Source organism: Fringilla coelebs (assembly GCF_963513975.1).
Source record: "Fringilla coelebs genome assembly, chromosome: 16".
In the NCBI taxonomy this organism is placed as follows: Eukaryota; Metazoa; Chordata; class Aves; order Passeriformes; family Fringillidae; genus Fringilla; species Fringilla coelebs.
The window spans coordinates 3,100,249-3,123,462 of record NC_140042.1 but is presented as its reverse complement, the minus strand read 5'-3'; the positions used below and the strand labels follow the sequence as shown (position 1 = coordinate 3,123,462).

Genomic DNA, 23,214 nt, shown 5'->3' with positions numbered 1-23,214 from the left:
TGCCAGCTCACAGCCTAGTTTCCACAGTAGAAATCCCATTCTGAAAAACAGTTTTGGGAAGGCTGTGTGGCAAAAATAATGTACATGAAGTGGAAAAAAGCCTCCCCCAAAAAAGGAGAAAAAAGCAAACATCAGCTATTCACCACATGCTGCTCCAACACCCTAAAAGTCATGGCCCACAATTACAATCTTTGCTGAATCTCTTATGTGAAATCATGTCTCATCCAAACAGTTCCGTGGATTTTGTGGAAAATACTCTGAATACCACAAGCCACCCCTTCTGAACTGCCCTGAGGAATGACTCTGCTTACAGTTGTGTTCTCTGCACATAACCTTAAATGAGACTTCACTGCAGATAAGGTCTGCTTTTATTTCTACTACCAGACAACCTGTGAAGGTTTCACATGTCTGGATTTTTTTTGAGGATGACAATAATTTATATGTGGATGGGCACAAAAAATGGTTTTATGGGAAAGGAAAGATGGCTGAAGTGTGTAAAAATGCAGTTCTCTACGGCTAGCCACATCACTGAACTGAAATACACCACTTTACTCACAAATTGCACTTTAAATTGTCACCACAAAGGCCAAGGTTTCTATTCTAGTCATTTTTTTTGTTTGCTTTAGGAATACTTTTGGTCTTTCTCTTTGTCTGCTCGAGACTGAAATGCATAAATCCAGACTGCTTTAACTTCTCAGTAACCGAATCCGAACCGCTGCAGCGCTGGCGAGCACGAAGAGATAAACAAACCCACAGCCTTCCCTTACATTTGCCAAATAAGCCAATTAGCTGTATGGAACTAATTTCATCCTGACATGCACCCTGAGTGGCCTTCACTAACGATCTCAGCATTGTGGTGCCAAGGAGATTTGCAATCTGAGACACAAACCGACCAAAAACCCCTGAGACCCTTCCGACTTCAGGCCCTGCATTCATGCCCTGACACTGGAAGGCTCTGCCTGAACTCATGCTAAACCAGACCCTGACTACCAGATTAAAGCAAGGCTTCATTATAAAACCCTCAATTCTCAAAGAGTCGCTAGAGTTGATACACGAACCCCTTTTGTGGCCCTTTTGTGTAGGCTGCAGTAAAAATCAAAGCCTCTTTTCAAGGCATGATCTCCTCGTGGGTTGGAACTTGGCTTCGTGTAGCCAGTTGCAAACACTAGACAACTTTGAAGAGATCTTCAAAAAACCACACACCCAGAAAAAGCCATTTTTATTAGTCCATTAACATGTCATTAAAGTATCTACTTAGTCAGGAATCAAAATTCCATCCTACCTAAGCAGAAACCAGTCACGAATAAGAGGCTGTTCTCCTACTGCAAAAAAAAAAAAAAAAAAAAGTTGACAAAACACAAGAGCTTCATCTCTGCTCCTAAGAATTGCTCAAACTGAAAGATTCTCCAACAATAAGTCTTCACATACAACCATCAAGGGCTGACTTAACCCTCAATAGTATAAATCATTGAAAGACCCAGCACAGGGCTATTCCAAGAACAAGACTCATTAAATTCCCTTTTAACTGAGACTGTGTGCAGTACAAGACCAGTAAAGCAAGTTTAAAAATTAACTGACTGAGATGTGAAACTGGAGAAACACTGAAAAGTTATGGAATCAGCGGAAGAACTTTGCAGGGATAAGAAAGGGAGATCAATAGGAAGCTGAATTAATGTTGATGTACAGAATCTGAGAAAGACACACAAATCAGAAGTGGGAATAAGCTTATCAATTATTTCTCACACCAACTTTTCTCCCTCTTCTTCCCCCTTGCTCACCGCTAACAAATACCTGAGATAAAGGTTACCTCTCAGATTAAATCTTTCATTAAATCCCAGCTATTGCTCAGTTTTCTTATGACTTTGCAATGCCTCCCTCTAATCCAGGCCAAGAGCATTGTCACACAGCTGCCCATTTCCTAGACAGACATAAACCCCAAATATCCCTGAATGCATGAGTCTTACAGACATACACTCAGCTCTGAAAGCAGAAGCAGCCCATGGGGTTTATCTGGCCACTCAAATTGTACTTCCATGGGTGCTTTTTCTTTTAAATGTTATTTTTTAGGGCAAACCTTTTGTAGACTGCTGTTTCATCAGCTAATTGTTCTTCTTGGCCCTGCAGTGGTTGCTCAGATGTGGGAAATACAGCCAGAGATGCTGGGGCAAGAGTGAGACCCTAACTGATGACACCTCCTCTGTCACCAAGATGTCCTTGAAGCTCTGTCTTCCCTCACATCCCTTCCACTTTCTCTTTGCTTACTGTCTCCAAACATGTCCAAAGCACAACCAGTTTCTGTGAGAAATGGAATTTAAGAGCTAAGTCAGTTATTACCATCACCATTTTAGAGCCATTCCCAAGAACAGCCCATCATTTACACAGCTTTACCAGGAAATATGTTAACAGAACATAATGTAATTTATAGCCACTGTATGGTTTCTAAAACTCTGTCATCCACCCCTACCAATAATTCTGCCAGGACCACAGCCAAGTGGGACAATAATTTTGTAAGGAGAGATTTCCCAAATTCAGTCAAGATTCCACAAAGTCTCCTGATTCCCTGAAAACAAAGGATACACTCAGGCTTCAGCTACAGCATCAGCTTCTGTATACACTAGTAAGATAGAGGAATATCTGTAAAAGCCTCAAAATTGCTGCTAAAACCACACATATGCTGTTCTCAGGGCAAATACAACTTCTCAGCCGAGAGCTAAACAAAACAATTTCAATGGAAAAAAATCTCGCTGGAAATTCAAAATGGACTTTTCATTTACTCCACACTTCACTGTGCAAGTTACAGTTACTGGGATCAACACAGCTCTGGAATTCTTCCCTTATTCAATCTTTTGCATCTCTAACCACGTGCACTTGCAGTGAATAATTCATATTTCCAAGCAAGTGGTGTCTATCCAGACAGACTTATCTGCACGCCTTGCACATTCTTCTTGTGCTCACACTTTGGATCAGACACAACGTGAGCAGTGCAACATCATCACCAAAATGAAGTCAAAAACACACCAGGAAACTATGTCGCTCAATTCCCTTAAATTGCATTAAAACTAAGGAATAAATCCATGCTGAAATCTCAATACTTTGCTGTTACAGTTACCCAAGCACCACAAAAGCATCTGGAAAAAAATTCCTAAAGCATGAAAAACATGCTCCTCCACCCACATGCACTCATAACTCAGATTCCAAACCGAATTTTACTAAGATGGCCAAAAATATTTTGTACTTTCAACACCAAGGAGGTTTCAAAGCATCTTTTTCAAATCCCTAAAAATGTCAGCACCTAACAAGACCCTGTTCTCATCCCAAAATTGTTCACAACAGGTCCCAGGCAGAGCTGGGGATTGAACCCAGCTCAAACCCAGCCCTAATCCCAGAGTCCCAGTAACGAAAGGTCCTTTCTTGAAATCCTAGCCAAATGTTCAGATATATGAGTTTGTTTCTCTGGAAAATGTGAGGTGAACAACATTAAATTAAAAATCAAATACAGAAAAGAAACCCTGAATGCTTTAGATATTGCTGAGGCATAAATGAGGTATGAAATAGCTGACAGTCCTGCAGCAGAGAACAGTGCCTGTGCTCAGTCAGCATTTCAGCGAGGTGTGTTTCATTTAAGGTGTCTCTGATCTTCACTTTCAGAAGTTCAAGGTATAAAACCTTGAACACCTTATTTTCATCACCAAAAGGAAGCCCAGAAGGACTCTCCTGTGCAGCTGATCATTTGCTTACTAATTCAGTACATAAAAGGCTTTTCCAATAAATATTATGTTCACTATAAAACACAGAAATTTAGATTCCCCTTCTTCCCAGATATTCTCTCTGGGGCTACCCAGACCATTACTACCACTGCATGTTTTATAAGCAGTTTGTGAGATTCAAGTTACAGGTATGTTTCTGTACTAACAGCAGCTTTTTTTTCCCCCACGAAACACCATCCAATAAATGGACTTCGAGCTTTTACAAGCCATTCATTTCCTAATTCCGTGAGGAAAACCTGCACAACTGCTCTCTGCTGCTTTATAAAGGGGGAGAAAGTGCAGAACAAGAGGCCAAAACCAGAAGCAACACATTTGCGGGTACTTAACTGAGCACTACAATCAGTAGAATGCACAAGGACTCACACCAATTAAACCAGACCCAGCCTCGGAGTCCTGTCCACGGAGCAAATCACTTGAAATGTCAGGAACACAACACACAACTTTTGTGCCTTCTAAGCCAGTGCTATCTCCAGCTCAGTATACAGACATTGCCTTGCCTCAGAATAGCTGCTTGTTATGCAGAAAGCAGGAAGGAGTCTGACCTGCTGCTGCAGAACACGTGAAACCTGTGAAAGAAGAAACCTTGGTGCAGAAAATCTTGGCAAAGTTTGAGTAGATACAGCCAAGCAACAGTTCAATAGAAACACTGAATTTTTGTCAAACAGAAAAAGGTCTACAACTTCCAAGCTAAAACGAAGCAGATTTCTCAGTTTAAAAGTAAAACATATGTTTTGTATCTCCAAAGAGTGGCTGGTATTTACATTCCTTCACATACAGGTAGTGTCAGTATTTCAACAAAGCAATTTGAATGTTAAGCACTATTGTAAAGGAGGAAAAAAATGTAATTTAACACATTCTCAATCTCAATTTAAAACTGAGATTTGTTTTTCCAGACAAAACCAGTATTTGACTTCTTTGATATCTTACTGCAATTAAATAAGGTATAAAATCAACTTTACAGGAACAAAAGTTTCCAATTGGGGTATATAATAAACAGTACAAAATTAATGTCTGGTTTTCATCAAGTGCTAAGTAGATTGCTCAAAAGCAAGAACATTGTTATTCAAAAAATTGATGGTGTTATGTGTAAGTTGTAAACTATGTAACTATTAGTTCATCCCATGGGGCTTAAATGCATCAGTAAAAGAGCTGTAGTTAAACAATCCACATGGAACATTGCCTTAGTGCTCAATATGCAGCTTTGGCTCTGGACTGCTCAACTCACTGTTGAACTGAAGCTTCCTTGTGAACCAAGAGCAGGAAGCTGGCAAGGGAATCACTTCAGTGCCCCAGGAAGCTGCTGATGTTGAGATAAACTTCCAGCAAAATGAAGGGAGAAAAAAATCCCTGTTTTAAAAACATTGAAATTACAAACCAACAAATTTTGCCAGAGTAATTTTTAGAAGTTCATAAATAAAAGTATAAAAACACTGATGACCACTGTGGTCACAATGTTCAAGAACCCACATTTCTTAATTCATATGGAAACAGCGAATTAAGAATTTTCAATACAGAAATTCCACAGGAAAATTTAGCTTACAGGCTACTATGTACACAGAAAGAAGAAACCTCAGAACAATGCACGGGGCCTAACTTATTTCAGTATAAGCAGGACTCATTTTGAATTTCTTTAATAACTGGAAATCTTGTAACAAGCAGTTGCTCAAAATCTATTGCAAAGAACAACACTTACCAAGCACCTCTTCTGGCACTACTAACTTCAGTAACTCCTACCAGTAGAAATTCCAGCAGGTACTGGATGACTTTTCAAGAGGCACAGACAATACCCCAATTTTTTTTTTTTAAGTAAATGAAAAGAATTCTTTCTTTCAAGTAAGTCATCAGCACCATATCACTGCTTTACCACCACATACCTCAGGTTAGCAAATGCCTCAGAAACTTTCCCTGATTTCCAGCACATCTTGCTGTTTTCCATACTTGGATTTTAACTGAGGTATGCCGAGTGCTTTTTGGCATGTTTGGATAGAAACATAAAAAGCCTCAAGTCTTGTCATGTAAAGCTTTTCAAAGCCATGGGCCTTGCTGCCAAAGAAACTTTTCCATGCTCTTACAGCTTTTGCCTTCCTTATTCTCAGACCTGCTGTTTGCTTTGCAGTCAGGATGGTAACAAACACATGAGCTGGAGCAGCCCTTTCTGACCTGACCCCGAGTGAGCTCTGACTTAAAAATCAGGGCAGTGAAAGTCCATATTCAGGGAAGAGTTAAGGGAGCACAAAAGCCCAGAGCCATGAGTTCATTTTGTTCTAGGCTACTTAGAGTGGCCAGCCAAAAACGGAACCAGCTGGAATTCATTCCCAAGTACTTCTTTCTTCCCAGAGCTCCCTGGGCTGTCGTTATCAACCTGAGGATAGCAAACATATGGATCATCAAGATGGAGTTGGTGCTGGAAAGAAGTGGCAGAGCCTAATGGCCCATAATAAATGAAGTCTTGATCCTAACTTGGATCTTAGTACTGAGGTATAAACGCTTTTAATGTCTTAGGGGGGAAACTTCCCACACTAGACGGAATTAAACATTCCACTGACTTCTCTTCTTGATGGCTTCCTTGTTACCAGCTCTTGCACACATCTATTTTCGTCTTCATTACCATTCCATATTCAAATGATATCTGTCAGATTCCAGACGATTCAAGAGGCATGTGCAAAAGAAGGGAAAAATGACACCCTGACCATCCAGGTAAAATTTTAAGAAATAATTCAGGCTGATTAAGTGCTGAGCTACAAAATGGAACAATTGCTTTAATTTCCTATACAAAAGCTAAAATAAGGTAGCAAGTTTAAAAACAGGAAGAGAGAAGAAAAATTGTGTTCACCTAAATTAAATTCTTGGCATCCTTTCTCATTTTGAATCAGGTAGATTAGCTGTTTTACAATATTGTTTTTAACTCCTGGAATTTTTTTCAATCTCCAGTAGCTTGTTTTGTGATTATTCTGCCCGTTATAATCCCTTCCAACATCCACCCAAGAGGCTACAAATCGCTCTCCCCTGTTTTCATGTCTATTTTTTCATTTGTTCAGAGAACTCAGCTCCAACTCTCCTTGTTTACAAATGAGAAACCCAAGGCAGCCCCAAACACCCGTGTTTGTGGAGGGCACTGATGCTAAAAGGTGAGCAGCCACCTGGACACCTGCCAGGGAATCAGCTTAACTGGGTTTATTAGCCTGGGCCTTGTGCCAGCCCTGCTGAGCCTGGGGAGGGATGTGGGGAGGTGACAGTGGTGGCACTGGGGAAGGAGGGGGACTGCAAGTGGATGTGCAGGAATAGGGAAGCTGTGGCACAGGCGAAGGAGAACGGGACAGAAACGAGGCTTGTTCCAAAAAAAGACTGCAATTACAGAGGTATTAATAGCTTTGTGAAGCCAAATTTTTATCATTTATTCACCTACTTTTGTTCTTTTATTAACCTCAGGACTGAATCATTGTTTTCTTCTACAGGACAATTGTCCAGCTGCTGCAGGAAAAACATCCCTAAGCAACAAACTTTCCAAGGAATTAATATGAAAGCTTTTACGTAGAGGAAGAAAATTTGATTTAATAACCAGTTCCATTTAAAAACTACAATGAGAGAATGATGTGTAAGAGACTTTTTTTGGTGCTGCCGTTATTACAGGGTAAGTCTTGTCTACATGAAGCATGTAGACACCCTCCTTCCAATCTACCTAATCACCTATTAGTCACACAAGTGGTAAGTCCCTAAAAGCACTTTGGCCCGGGCCATGCAAACGCTGGATGAACTGAGTTACATCAGTTCTCATCTGATTTCCTGGCAGTGAGCTGCACGTGCCTGCTGCTGTGCCCGAGGAAATGTGGGTCAATCTGTGCGTGTCCCGGTGCTGAACGTGCACGCTCTCGAGGGACACACAGCTCTGTGACTCAGGAGCACCGGGCTGGCAGGAAGGAATTAGTGATGCTCTGTGCTGGGGAGTTCATACAGCACTGCCCATCCTCTGGAATGGCATCTCATAGTACTCCAGAACTCACTCAGCAAAATGCTCCTCCATAGTGTTCAAATGATGGAGAAGGCTGTCAGGCACATGGCACGACAGCAGCCGCTAAAAGGAAGCTACTTCCTTCAGAAGTGATTAATCACCCGAGGTGTTTGGTGTAAACACCCAGAGCTCACAGCCATGTCTCTCAGCTGAGAAGCAGTGAGGTGGACAATCCAACACTGCTGCTGCTGCTTTGGAGCTGGGGGCTGGAGCAGGATTCCTCTCAGGGCATGCCCTGGCTGGATGTGGTTAACCAGTAACCTCATGGCAGCCCCCCCTTCTTCCAAACCCAATCTCCAATTAGTACCAAAGTTCAGTGGATCCCTGTTATATCTGTGTTATCACTCACACAAGCAAAGCCACCCTCTCCCCTTTAGGTATTTTAAGCAAAATGTCTCATTCTTGCATGACCTAAGGGAGGCACCAAACTGGGAGCTGAATGGCACCAAACAGGACTCTATGAAAAGAAGGCTTTTATTCCAAATAAAGCTGTATCAGCCTGTGTTATTCCCTTGTTCTAATCATATAGGCCAGCATCTATTTAAACTGCCAAGCTAATGACTTCAAATTTGATCAATAGTCTCTGTTTATTCAGCCAAGTGCTACTGACAGTCACCAGGGATGAACAACAAAACAAACACACTGGTCAGAGCCAATCCCTGGTTGAGCAAGAAAATCCAATCCATGGTGGCAAACACCCTTCGATTGGATGGGGAGCTGGGGAGGGAGGCCTGTTGCCCACGGACACAGACACAACCCCTCTCCTCTGTGCCCACAGAACATTTATCCACATTATTCTGCTAACAGCCAGCTCGTGAGCTGAGTGAACTCAAGCAGAATTAACATCAGAGTGGTTCCAACTCTTATCGTGTGCCATTATAGCCATGCTAAAATATTTCCATTTGTTGTCAGCTTAAACATGGCAGGACATGACAACAATAAGAGGATGTCACTAAACCTTTGGACCATAGGCAGTGACTTCCCTCGTTGTCACCTTATCCACTACAGAAGGAAATTTCCTTTGGAGAAGCTTCAAGAAAGACTGGAATCATCTTCTTGAAAGCAGGACAAAAAAGTCCTTGACTGAATCTCCAGCCAAAGGATGCTAGGAATGTTTTAGTTACAGACTGGCTGCAGAGAGCAAAATAAAAATAGAGTTTAGAATGAAAACAGATAAGTAGAGCATGCGTAGCATTCTAGCACAGATTTTTCTTTCAAAATAAATAAACATTTTCATTGCAAAACCAGTTTCCCAATAGTGGCTTAACAACAATATATGTGGACCTTCCTCCCATTGGCAATTTTTATTAACAACTTGCAACCTCCTCACTAGAGAAACCTCCCTTTCAAATCCCAAGTGTATCTGCAGTCATAAAGACTGGGATCTGGGTGAAAATGTTTTAGCACATTATTCTGATTGGGATGTTAGGTCACAATTTTTTCAACATTATACATTCATCACTTTGCCTATCAACAGCACCTGTTTGCCATTTTCCTTGTACAAAATGTCAGTGTCCATTACATCAATAAATTACAATCCCACTACTGCTCTGAGATACTTTGATCAAAGGTATTACATAAATAAACTGGAGCTTGAAGGAAAAAATATGATGCCTCTTCCTATTCAGTCTTAATGCATATTCAGATATTCAGACACAGGATTTTATACAAGTGACACCACTTGGTTCCAGGACCCTGCAAAAAAAAAAATATGAAGAAAGTTCTCTTGAACAAAAAGTTCTTTATCAAACTACTATATTAGCACATCCAAAGCCCAGAACTTAGTATCTAAAAAACCCAGTACATGAGGATAGCTGGTTCACTCAAAGCCTAAGACATTTGCTTTCCAGTTTAAATTGATTAAATAGATTGAATACATTACATTTCGCATGGATGGTTAACAGTTCTAATATTCCAGACAAAATGAAATGCTGTATGAGGAAATTTCTCACTAGGGCTACCTCCCCCTGGATATATTCCTTGCTCTCACAGTAATTTAGTATAACGGAGCCCTAACAATTTCACTGAACAGGATTACAAAAACAGCTCTTCACAGTTCATGGCACAGAAGCTCCCAGAAATATCTATTTCTTCACTGACTTCTCCACACAGGGAATGCACTTGAAAAACAGGCTGACACTTGCTTTGTGGGAATCATAAAACAATATAATGTTGGTTGCTTTGTTTTTATGAAAAAGGTGCTTCTTGTTTATCAAATAGTCAAGATATTAAAAGGCAGCCTTTTATTTGCATTCATATCACAGAGGGCTTGCACACCTCGGAATCGGATATTGTCCAAGCACTGAATGACAAACTACTGATAAACCCAAAAGAGAGCAAATTTTAATAAAAAATTTCCACTAGAGGAAAACCTTTAAACACCATTTCACTCCTTACTCCAATAAGCTATGTGGCACTAATTTGAAGTGATAGTGCTGTTCTTTTAATTAAAAAATGCCAGTAGGAGGTTGATGCAGTGGCTGGTGCTGGAAGCGACGTGCTCGCAGGGCGCAGCTGAAGCTTTGTGCGAGGAATTAAGGCACAGTTTCAGCTAGGTGAAAAGGCAAAACAAAACCCCTAAATCCAAACAAACATATAGGGTGTGTTATTACAGGTGCTTGATCAAGTCATCTGGGTGTTTCTCTCAGAGAATGTTAAATTCTAGGGGAAAAAGAAGCCAACGAAAACCCCAAATTCTCACCATAGTTCATGGATTTTGGTTTACCTATAGGCGTGTGGGACTTAATCAAGTATGTCCCTCCCCTTCCTACCTCAGAGCTCCTCTCACTTTCCCAGGTTGCTCCTTCCACATCTGCTGTGCACAGGGATGGGACCAGGACCACTCTGCCAGACCATGGGAGAGTGGATTTGCCCTCCCAAGCTCCTCATCATGAGTCTCAAGCCCTGGTCTGCTTAATGGCGCTGCCTTTATCAAATTTGACTGAAGCCAGATGAAAAGCCAAAAATTAGTTAGAGGAGAATGACAGGTGAGATCCTTTTTCAGCCTGGTAATTTTTCAGTCTGGAAAAAAAGATTAAGCTTGTCCTGTAAGTTTATCCATCAGCCTGATGGTCAAATAAGGCAGCACTTTGTCCTGAAAAGCGTAGACAGCTTCCACATTCCAGGTTTCACCGCTGATTTGTGAAACACCAAAAGGCTAAAAAACTGATTAATCTACAAGAAATCCTCACAGAAATATTTGCTGGATCATTTCCCCCTCAGTCTTGCAACATCTTTATTCCAACAGCCCAGAAGAGGCCAACAACCACATCCAGGGCATAAAAGAAGAGCTTTACACTGGCATCTGGGAGCATGACAATCCTTAAAACCATGGCTGCTCCTCCTGATACAGCCTCCCTGGGGAAGGAACATCCCAGAAACAAGCAGGACATTTTGCCTTTACTTGGCATATGGAGCAGCAAAGAGAAGTCAGTTTATCCACAAGCTTCTGGTATATTTACTCACCACTCCTACAATGACTATTTCAATCACGTTTACACTACCAGCATCATCTCAAACATCACAGATAAATCTGTTTTCTTCGGCTGTTTCAAAGTCTGTTTTCTCTCTGCACACTTGCAGGATTTACATCCTAAGGCAATGAGAAAAAAACCTGTTACTACTTTCCAACTGGGCTTTATTTTCTTTCCCCCCCACCCCTTTCTATCAAAAATAGCTCTCATCTACGTTCTAGTTCAATTTGGAAGTAGCACATGCAGACTTGATAAGCATCCTGCAAAGGAAATGCCTTGAATTGCAGACTACTTACAACATATTTTCCCAAGCAACTTTTTATAAATCCCATTTGATGGCTGGTTTGCTAACTTCTATTGAAGCTTATCAAAACATTATTTGTAACAAGTCAAATTACTTCTGTGATTGCACAAATAAAAAAAATTACAAAAGAAACGACTGTGACTAGAAGTCCAAGCCAAGCTGCTGGGTTATACTGAAGTGCTATTTATCCTGTTACCAGACAGACCTGGAACTCCAAGGAGGTATTTAATTTTAAACTGAAGAACACAACACAGAAAAGCACCTATGTACATGTTTCTTCTGTTTGCCAAAGTCTCCTTGTAGAGCTGGTGTCAGCACAATTATTGGAGCTGATTCCATCACCCTCAGCAGATCCAGGGGCTGCAGACCAGTGTCAGGCTGCCCAGCTGTCTCACATAGAACTCGATAAATGAGCACAGACACATTAATTAATAAATCTTGAAAGAAGTCTATTAACATTTAATTCCCTAAAATTCTTGGAAATAAGGAATAAAAGATGTAGGCGTTCCTACTATGGCACACTAGCTGTACACATAGCATACTATTTTAAGTTAATTATTGCCCAATATGCAGAAGCCACTCTTATAAAGAGCCAGTTACTCCTACACCCTGGGCTTTTCCAGAGGTAAATTTAATGCTGGATTATTGAAGGAATGATGGGATCTCTGGGAAAAGATGCAGAGATTTAAATCTGTGGTTACATCACAGAACTTGGTTATATCACACACTTACCAAGTTGTGTAAAGTCATTAAAGCCTGAGTTCAGCACTGAAGCCCTTCTCTGACTCCAGAACATTCAGAGGCTGATGGACCATGCTGAGTTTCACAGCTGAACCACTCTCTAGCACCTTCTGCCTTCACTAACTTCACTTCTGCCTTTTAACCTCATCTCACCTTATTTCACCACTCATCTGTGCAAGGGGGACCTCAGCAGAAGTATTTTCACTGTGGTTAAAAACAATTTCAGGGGTGGGTTAAATGCATCAGCCGATCACAGCACAAAAACGCTTCACGTAAGGGATAGCTGGGAGATGAAAAATTAGATACACAGCAATTCCCTGCCAATTCCAAAACCCACAACATTTCAGGCATTTTTTTTTTCACTAAGCCATTTCTGCTCTCTCTGGTCTGCTCAGTAGGGTATTTACAGACACATGAGATATGAACATGCCCACTGCAGCACTTAATGTGGCCATTACCTGTCTGCAGATGTTTTTAAGAAAGAGATATGAGAGACACTGCTCGGAATTCCTTGGAATATAAAGCACTGAAGTAAGTATCACTTCAAGAGCCCAGAAAATTCACCCAATTTCTCTTTCAAAGGCTGACATCAGACCTTTAGCTTATGCTCACACACTCAATTGCTAACCCAAAACTTACCAAATGTAATGGATTCTCCCCCCATTAACATTAAAGGAGCAACAAAGAGATATCTGCTAATTAGACTTGCACTTGTAAAATATGATATTTTAATTCTGAATTAAAGTGAAGTTCCCACATGCTTATAAAAATGTCTGCGCATGGGAAAGGAACCAAAACACATCAGCTACAAGGACAAAGAACACAGATTCCCTGGGAAATGCATCAATCACTCTAAGTCTGAATCAAATTGAAATCCTTCACTTTTCTAAATTCTGCACTTGTGTAGTCAAAAAAATTTCGCTAAAGCAACAATACAATCCATATACTCAGTCCATTTTCAGTCTGGAGTTTTGGCAGTTTTTTTTCCTTTTGCTCTTCAGGAAAACAGAGCACATGTATTTCTAAAGAGGTTTCCTTTCCAATAAACTTTCCAGGTCATACACCCCATGTACTAAAGAATGTGAAAACACTGACCACAGAGATTGACTTTTCTGCTGCAATGTCCGGTTGGCTTTGGGGGTACAACCCAGCCCAAATCTGGCATGTGAAGAAGAAAGGTCAGGGCCATGAAAAAAGAAAGTCCTGACTGATGTGAGGAGTTGCCAAAATAAATATATTATTTTCCAGTATAAATAAGAAAGGCAACTATCTTCTGTGTTTTAACCTTTATTTTCAGGAGAAAAATACAAGGGGAGCTTTTCATATTGTCCTGGGAACATGAGGAAGACAACTTAGAAGCCCAGAATTTAACACATGCAAATTTAATCTGCTATTTTGTGATGAAAATAAGATATGGAAACTTTAAATTGATAAATACATACTATTTTATTTTAGTCTAATTATTAGAGAAAATAGGCAGATATTTAAAGAAGACAAAACTGTAAACATATTAAAAGGTCAACAAAAATGCTATTTTTCCCAATTCACTCATCCAAAAATGCCATTTTACTCCAAATAATGAAATGTATCTACAAAGATCTCATCAACTTGAAGAAAAAAGATTGAATCCTACAAAAAATATTTCTTTTCCTGCTACTGGTTACCTATGAAAGCAAGAATTCCTGCAAGAGAAGGATAATAGAAGGTTACCTATGAAAGAAAAATAAACAAATTTTATTTTCTTCAGCAGACCTTCTTCATAATGAGTTGGGAAAGAAACATCCACCATTCAAAAAAACCAACCATGGGTAAAACTGCACACTAGTGAGGACATTCAGGGACACTCAGCACTCCTGGAGTACAACAGGCAGCGTAGTGGTCAATAATCCTTGAAGTCAATAGCGTGGTTTAACACTGCCCTTCGTTCCTAAACTGCTGTACAGCCTCAGGAATCAGGACCCCAAGTGTAAAAGGAGAAGCTGGTACAAAGTCCAATTCCACAGGATTTTCCATCATTTTTTACAGTTTAGGATTATGAGCTTAACCCATTTGAGCTGCTCCATCACACAAGGACCGAGGCAGGGCCGGTGCTCACCGGAGCCGCTGCTGTGCCAAGGGCGATTCCCTCCAGCTGTGGCGAGGTGAGCACAGCTGGAACAGCTGCCTGCAGCATGGCGAGCTCACTGCAGGGATTGTGCATTATTTTTCCATTACTCCCAAACAATAATGGATTGTTTTACCCACAAACAAACCTTCCATTTAAATACTTTCTGTTAAATTGTATTAGTATGCAGAATAGTGCCCATATCCTCCAAAAAAAAATCGCAGGGAAGAGGATTTTTCCGGGGGAGGGGAAGATGAGTAAAGCATGCTCTGCCAGCTTTATCTATCTATGCTGGGAATTGGGTAGCCTTGGGGATTTTTTCCTGCTGTGCTTAGTGTCCCTGACAACAAGCCAGTTTGAATTTTGGCCTTTAACTTGACAAAAATGACTTACTGAAGAGGAAGGCATCAAGCTATTACAGCCCTGTGGTGAGATTCTTTCTGAAACAGCATGGATGCTTACTCTGCCAATTCAACTAGAGCATCATCAGATTTATCATCCTACACCCCCAAATATTCACCATGTAGCTACCAGTTCATAAGAGAGTATGACAAAGAAAAAGTTCCATTATTTCTGCTATGTTCTCCAATTATATTTTATGACTTTCCCAGACATGAAAAACTGTAAAATATCCCCAGGGATCCCCTCTCATAAATTACTGAATTTCCCCTTAAACACATGTGAAACAAAGTTTAAAAACATGTAGAATCTAAATGCTAATTGACCTACTGCCTCACTTAGCAAACATACGCAGCTTTCTTCTTTTATTACATTAATACTTACAGAAATAATTTTAAATTGAGATATACACACTTGCTGCATGACTTACAAAATCACTAATGCTTCTTCTGATTTTCTCTCCCAAAAACTTCCAACACATGACTTGCACACACCTGAGCTCTTCAATGTTCAGCAGCTTAGTCTAAATCCTAGAGCTAGACTTACACAGGAAAGCTGAATTTGCACTGAAGCAGCTGAGGTGCAAGAACAGGTTGTCTTCCGCCAGCTTTCTCATGGCAGGTGACAAATTTTTGGCAATGAGGGTCAGCAGACCAGGAAGGAGATAACATCTTGAGTTAGTGCAGCAGTATTGCAGGAACTCACTGGTAAGCAGCTGAAACATCACAGTGTCAAAGCAGCAGCTTCCTCAGCACCAGCCATAATAAAGTGCTCCATGTCAGCTACCCGCAGGCTTAACTGCAGCCTGCCAACAGACATGGGAGAGAATGTGAGATGATATCCAGGTGAAAAAAGTTGGAAATGGCTCAACTGCAGTGCTGTCCTCACAGAAGGATGGCAAAGCATCGAGGACCATAGTAAGACCTCAGTGAAGACATTCCCTAAAAGCTGAACAGATCCCAACACAACGGTTGTCAAACTCGAGACTCAAGATCACATTGACTCCTCACTGTCCCAACAACTGTCAGTACAGGAAAGAACAAACCATTTGCAGTAACAGTTTATTTCACTCTGGAGGAATAAATCAGCATCTGCTTCCATGAAAAACATCAAAGCTTTCAGTGATATTCCAGACTTTAGTCCTTCTCACTTTGACTATTTCCAGAGGAATAATAATAGAGAAACGTAACAACAACAAAAAATATTCCATTCCAAACTTAGGGAAAAAGATGGAAGATGGAAGATCTCTTTCAGCCTTTTTAAAAAAATTTTTTCCTCACTCAAGTCTTACATGAATTGATCTGCTGAGTACATACCTAAACTTCACATCCAACTGATTTATCCACATCTTATCCAAACCATTCTGCTCTATCCCACTGCCTCCACCAAGACAGCCCAAGCCAACATGACAGTGAGCAGTTGACTCAAGAACCATAAATAGCAGCAAGTAATCCAACCAGATTAATCCAGCTCTAAGCATGGCAACTGGACTGGCTTCAAGGTGGGCAGTAATCCAGGTAAACCTCCAAAAACCACACACATGGATGGTATTTCCATGATGTACTTCTCCATTCTGTGACCTGTCAAGCAAATCTCCAGCCAGCTCAGGAAAAACTGAGGGGGCTCGCTGATCTTTATTTACAGTGGCAATTTCAGCAGCCTTGGAGCTGCTGGCAGTAAAGCTTCTCCACCCAACACACAGAAAATCGTGGTATAAGAGCAACCTCCTCACTGAGAAATTCAACACTGCTTGTATTTCCCTGGAACTGATGATTAATTTTGAAACACAAACAGAAAGGATGATGCTACAAAATCTTAGAAATGTGATAAAGCTGTTTCAAGAAATGGATGAGAAAACTGTTCTTAGACTAGTGGGCAGTATGGAATAAAAAAGAAATCGTGAACTGCACAACTACATCCCAAATTGCATTTCTTTATATGAAGACACTCAATTTGACAAAAGAAAGTTTCAAGTCAGGAATAAAGTAGTTATTGTTTCTACTTTCCCTGCCTGAGGGGGATATTCAAACAAACTCCTTTTGGTGATTTAATTTACTTCCACCAGGACAATGGTGCTGGCACAGCTTTGACTTACTGGGAGAAGTAAAAAAGGAGACTTGCTCCCCATAGCCTGCCCAGAGGACAAGGCTGCTCTTTGGATTCCCACTTTGGCAGCCCAAAAATGTCAGCTAGCCAACTGCAAAGGCTGTGCTCTCCACTTCCTCCCGTGAAAGCAAAATTTTATTTTCCTTAACGTCCTCAGAGTTACATGGCCCGAGCCTCTTGGCCATTCCTATCCACAGGGCTCTGAACAGCCACGAATTTACCTTCCCAAAAACGCTGCTGCATCCCAAGGCAAATGGGGAAGGGAGGCAGAGGGAGATGAAGTGCCTCGCTCAGCATCACACAGGAAATGTGCAGCCCAGCTCCGCACGGAGCTCCAGCCCCGCGCTCCAATCGCAGCCGGGGCCCCGCTCCCAGCAGACTGGGGAAGAGAAAATCCTCACAAGAAGAAAAGAACGAGACACGGATTTCTACACACTCCCAGATTACCACACTAAATAAATTTGGAGCTACCCAACTGCTGCTTCCCACCGCGTCCCCCATGGCACAAAGCTGGCTCGACATCAAATACCAACTGCCAGGGAGGCTGGGATGAGCAGCCAGCTCTTCCTGCCTTCCTGCCCCAGCACTCTTCACCTGGAACCAGTGGTCCTGGTGCCCTACCATAAAACTACAGCCAGCCCATGATGTATTCATCATGTCTGACTGAGAGATCCCTACACAGATATTCACTGTTCCTGAACAAGGGACAGGAAAGTGTCCAGGTCACCAATGTTAGCGTTGCTATTGATCAGTCAGTCAACTCTGCTGCACTGCTCGATACATTAGTCATGAAAGGGAAGTAAAACATCCTGACATTTGGGACACACTTTAGTCTGTGTCTTTGTTAGAATCTCAAGTGAACACTGCTCTAATGACAACATAATGTTTTATCTTCTACTTGAAGTCACTGTATTCTTTTATGGATTCCTTGAATTACAAATGCAGAAAGTCCCAAAGCCACTCATTTACCAGCTACCAACTGGCCAGACTTCATGGCTGGGGCTTCCCTGAACTGGCTGACTACACTGAGCTGGAAGTGTGTGCAGGATACTCATCTGTGTCACTTCTTCCTCTTCCCCTTTCTTTGCCACTGCAAAGCACAACCACCTTCATTACAGGAATCAGATTTGTCACCTACAGATCCCCTCACAGCAACCACTTGCTTCATCATCATCTTCCTCACTCTTCCCTGATGCATCTGACACTGCACTTTCTTACCCCTCACATCTGGAAGGATTCTCACCTACACCTCCCTTCCAAAACTGCCACTACGAGCAGTAAACATTCCCAGGCCAGGTCTTCCAAGGAGCAATTGAGGACTCTGAACCACAGTAAAGTGAAGTGCTTGGAGAAGATTATTTGGGATCCTCCAGTTACACCAACTCTGGCCTCTCTGCTAAAGAAACTGTTTTGCCATCAGTCCTCAACACGGCCATCCAACCGTGTATGTGAGATCCAGCTAGGAAGTGATCCTTAAAGTTTAAATTCCCTCAGTTCCACAATGGCCCCAGAAGCCAGCCAGCTTTTAACACCTCAGCTGAGGCCCTGCTGAAAAAGCCAGAACCAATGAAACCAGAACTCACAGCTTTTTTTGGTAAAGTTCCATGTTTAGTCCATTTCTCCATGGCCTTCCCAGTTCCATCTGCAACCTTTGCCTACAAGCTACCTGGATCAGGGGGTCTGCCATACCCAGCACCATGAGACTGCACTTTTCACCAGTGCTTGTGGGTGACACAAGTGTGAGCAAGGCGTGTGTGAGCCTTGGAGATGATGAACCCTTTGGAACTTCCCCAGGGAGCAGCAGCAAACAAAGGTTTCAGAGAAGCACAAGGGTAAAAAAGGGACACATGCTCCATGAAGGTTCCCTGGCCTGTGGATTGTGTTCCTCCTTGACCCAGCAGACCCTGAGCATATTTGGCAAGGACATGCACTCACAGGATCACTTCATTTTTCCATCCTTGTGCTGGCAATTCCCCCACTGCTGCACTGCCCTGACGACAGCAAGGATAGGAAGAGACCACAGATTTAACAGGAAGTTTTCTCTTACTCTGCCTAGAACTGTTCCAAGGGCCAAGAGACAAGGCCAGAGTATCTCTGGCTCTTGCATCACCCGCTGGGGTAAAGGCTTCAGTGGAAAGAAGAGGAGAAACTGAGATATGACAGAGATTAGCATATTTGAGATCCACAGGCCACAAAGCCATTTTAACCTGTCATGCAACTCAGTGTTACATTGAGGTTTTTAGTATTTCTGCACAGGGTGCATTATTTGCCATTTCACTTCATTACAATTTGCATCAGGCTAGGACTGACATCATTCTGCATAAACTGGGAGATCATTTCTGCTAATCATCAGCAGATTGAGAACTTTTACTTATATTCACATAAATAACCCCAACACTCTGTTAACACAAATGCCTTTACCATAGATGAGGAAAAAATTATGTCTTTAGAAAAATCACAGGAGGTTCAACCACTGTTCCCTTGCCATTCACCCAGTGACACTCACAGGCATACTAAGTGGTGTTTACACTGCTATTTTCAGTACTGCAAAACTTCAATGGTGCCTAATCACAGGAAACACAATGCAGGTAGTAAATCATAACAAACGAGGTCCTCTGTCTTGATTTAAATGTGCTCAAATCTCCCAAGAGCCAAGGAGATGAGAAAACAACAGCCAGGCTGGCTGCAGCTATTTGAAACAGGTAAGTCAGCACCCCAGTTCCAGCCAAGAACTCAGCACTGCCCAACGATTCCAGAGCTAAACCTCTCCCAGAGCAATTTATTTGTTGATTAAATACAGCAGTTTTTGTCACATCACCCAGGTTTCCTGCTTGTAAAAACAGAAGATGTGTTTGAGCAAGCAGGAGATTTCTTCAATACAGTTAAAAAATGGGAAGTAATAAAAAATAAATCTACCAAGTTGCTCAATAAACTGAAACTTCAGTCTGTTCCAGGAAACATTCCCAGCTCAGAGAGAAGACTAGTGTATGCTAAAAGTAAAAAAGCATTTCGCTGCAGCATTCAGCCTTTAAAATTAAACCCAACAGCTTCTCTCTGTTATTTAAATGATCTCCTCCAGCTCAGAAGGGCTATGACCATGGCCTAAGTTACTTAACTCACATTTTTATTGACTGACTTGCATAAAAATAAGCCACATTAAGGACTGAGCTGACATTTGGTATACATCACCACAAAACTCATTTCAGATCAAACATCATTCATACAACCTAAAAATATTTCCAGCCTTCTCCCATCCAAGAAAAGGATTTTCAGATTTACATTATCCTCACAAACTTTGGTCTTCTGAAGCACAAGCAGTGCAGAATCAAAGGATTAAAAGAACACCAGGATTTTTATTTTTTGATGATCTGCCTCTGAGCATGTTATGTGCCAGGAGAAAGTTAACCTGTAACTGCAGTTTCACCAACACCGTTTTCTCATTATTTGCCAATGTTTTATGCACCCAAACAGAGAAGATTCCTCTCCAGGGATCAATTCTGGTCACCCAGAGCAGCACTGTGGCTTCTCCAGCCCAAGTGACCTCCAAGCATCCACTTGTTGCCTTTGAAAGAATGGACTGAACCTTATTTTTAAATAATTCACACAGCAGTCTCAACAAGCAGGAACTGTGTCTCTTCTCATTAAAGAAGCAGGCTCGGCATCGGCCAGAGCAGCTTCCAAAAGACTTAATCCAAATCTTCCAGGGTCCAACACAAATTGGTTTATCCATCCATGAACCCTCTAGAGGCAGGACAGACACAGCTCTGGGTGTCACCCCCAGCACAGGGAAGGAACTTCCAAAGTTGAATGCAGGATGTGCCAGGTGAGAACAAGTTGAGAGGAAGAAGGGAAAATTAAAAAACCACGCTAAAAAAAGCCCAGCTAAAAGCAACTAAATGGGTATTTTCTCATTAGCAACTGAGTTATCCTCCTCGGCACACAGGAGGTTGGGGGGGTTGTTAATTAAAGTGAAGTAAGGCAAATTATGAAAGGCTTAGCTGAAAGCCAGTCTGTGGGAGAGGTGGCCCTGGGAATCCTGCTGGGAAAGGTAGAGAGGAGACCCCACGGAAGGGTAGTGAGGTCTGGACGGGTGGAAGGGGGAGCAGAGGGATACCCCATCGGAGAGGGAACAGGGGAACCCCTGGGAAAGGGCTGGGAAGTGGGAAAGGTGTCACAAGGATGCCCACAGACAGGGAAGGTGCAGAAGAGAGCCCAGGAGGGGGCTGGGAGGAGGGCAGGGGTGCCACAGGGACCCCCTCACACGGGGAGGGTGCAGAAGAGACCCCACAAATGGGCAGGATGCAGGCGAGAGTTATGAACAGGGACTCCCCATGGGGAAGAGCGCAGAAGGGACCCCGTTTAGGGTCAGGGTGCTGGAGGGGGTGGTGACTGTCACCTTCCACGGGGGACGGTGCAGGAAAGACCTCGGGAAGGAGAAGCGTGCCCTGACCTGCTGGAGAACGAGGGGGACAAAACAGTGACAAACCCCCGCCCGCCTCAAATTTATGTCACCCCCAGGGGGCTCAAGCACCCCACGCCGGAGGGGCGGGAAAAAATATAAATACACAAAAGCGCAGAGAGGCTCCGCCGGGCCACGGCGGTAGAAGCGGAAGAGAAAAACGGCGAATAAAAGTTAAGCAAGGCTGGAGCTCGGGCCCGGCCGCCCCTCCCCTCACAGCCAGGCCGGGGAGGGGGCGAAGGCGCCAGGGGAGGGGAGGGGACCCCGGGCCCAGCCGTGGATGTGCGGCCACACACACACGGCGCCGCCGCCGCCCCGTTACCTGTGAGTCGGATCTTGATGCTGGATCCGTTTCGGCGGGTACCGGGATTCGACATCGCGCCTGGAGGAGGAGGAGGAGGAGAACGAGGAGGTGGCGGCGGCGCCGAGCTCAACCGGCGGCTCCGCGCGGCCCCGCCATGCGAGCCCCCCCGCTCCTCACGATGCCGGGAATGCCCGGGCCCGCGTTCCGGCGGCCGCCGCAGGCTCGGTGCCCTCAGTCCCTTCCCCAGCCGCCGCCTCAGCCGCCGCCGCCGACGCGCCCGCCCGGCCCGGCCCGGCCGCGGAGAACCGTGGCCACGCCCCCGCCACGCCCCCGCGCACGGCGGAGGGCTGTGACGTCAGCGCGCAGGGCGGTGTGGCCCCGTCCGGACGCCATGAAGAGAAGGTCGGAGCGGGGAAGGTCGGAGTGCGGCGCATGCGCGGGAGGGGTCGGGGGAGCGCCCCCTGGCGAAGGGAGAGAGTGGGGGCAGTAGGGGAATGGAGGGAGCAGGGATGGGATGGGGGAACAGGAACGGGATGGGGAATGGGGCAAGGGAATGGGATAGGGACACGGGGGAATAGAGCAGAATAGGAGCAGGATGGGGGAAATAAGGGAGACTGCCCGAAGAGTGGCACAGGGAGGAATTGAGGTGGAATGGGGGGAAAGGGGTGCCTAGTGCTGCCTTGGGGTAAAAAGGGGCAAATAGAGGCGCCTGGGGGTGAATAGGGGATCTCAGGGGGGGACATGCAGGGCAGCGTGAGGGTGACAGGGGGTGAATAGGGGCTCCCATGGAGGATGTATGGGGGGGACGTGGGGGGAGCACAGGTGTGCCTGCAGGTAGCATAGGAATGTAAAGGGCTCTCAGTCTGGGGCAAACACCACTACATGCAGTGGCAGTGCCTGTTCCATCTCCAGGAATGGAGCAGCACCTTCCCACTGTGCACAACTTCCCAATAGGAAATGGACTCTCCTCCCAGGTGACAGCACGAAGGAAACAGCCCCAGGTTGTGCCAGGGTTAGAGATTAGGAAAGATTTCCTTACTGCTCAAGCACTGACAGGTGCTCAGGGCAGCAGTGCAGTCCCCACTCCGGAGAATGTTCCGAGGAGTAGGGGTGGCACTAAAGGGGCAGTGGGTGATCTTGGAGGTCTTTTCCAGCCTCGATGATCCTCCACCTGGCTCCTCTGGGGCCAGGACAGGGGAGGTTTTCATCAGAAAAACTACTTTTTTATGCAGCAATAGATTGAGCTTCCCTGAGGAAGCACAGCAGCATCTCCCCTTCTCTGCTGCCCCATCCCAAAGCCCTGGGAGGAGGGCATGGCTCCACTGCCCCAGAGCTGGAACTGCCCTGCTGGCTGTGCCTGTGGCAGGGGAGGGCAGCTCCCCCGGGCCAGGCAAGGGCAAGCAGCTGCCTGCAGGTCGCCCACACACCCACACAGAGCCTTGGTGATCTTGCAGGCACCAGGCCAGCTCTCCAGCTGCCAGGGGAGACAGCAGGCACATCCCAACACTCTTTTTCAGAGAGGCACATTGGCCTGGTCCCTGCCTTCAG

At 43.8% G+C, this 23,214-nt stretch overlaps 1 protein-coding gene across 2 annotated transcripts in view; it reads right to left on the bottom strand.

Annotated features, from left to right (window-relative positions):
- SMURF1 (SMAD specific E3 ubiquitin protein ligase 1) overlaps positions 1–21,929 on the bottom strand; it is a 45,322-nt gene extending 23,393 nt beyond the window's left edge. For both annotated transcript variants that reach the window (XM_084216203.1, XM_084216204.1), the window contains exon 1: positions 21,685–21,929. In XM_084216203.1, coding sequence (XP_084072329.1) covers positions 21,685–21,739 — 55 coding nt within the window. In that variant the 5' untranslated portion in view covers positions 21,740–21,929. The remainder of the gene's footprint in view (positions 1–21,684) is intronic.
- Positions 21,930–23,214: the final 1,285 nt, after the last annotated feature.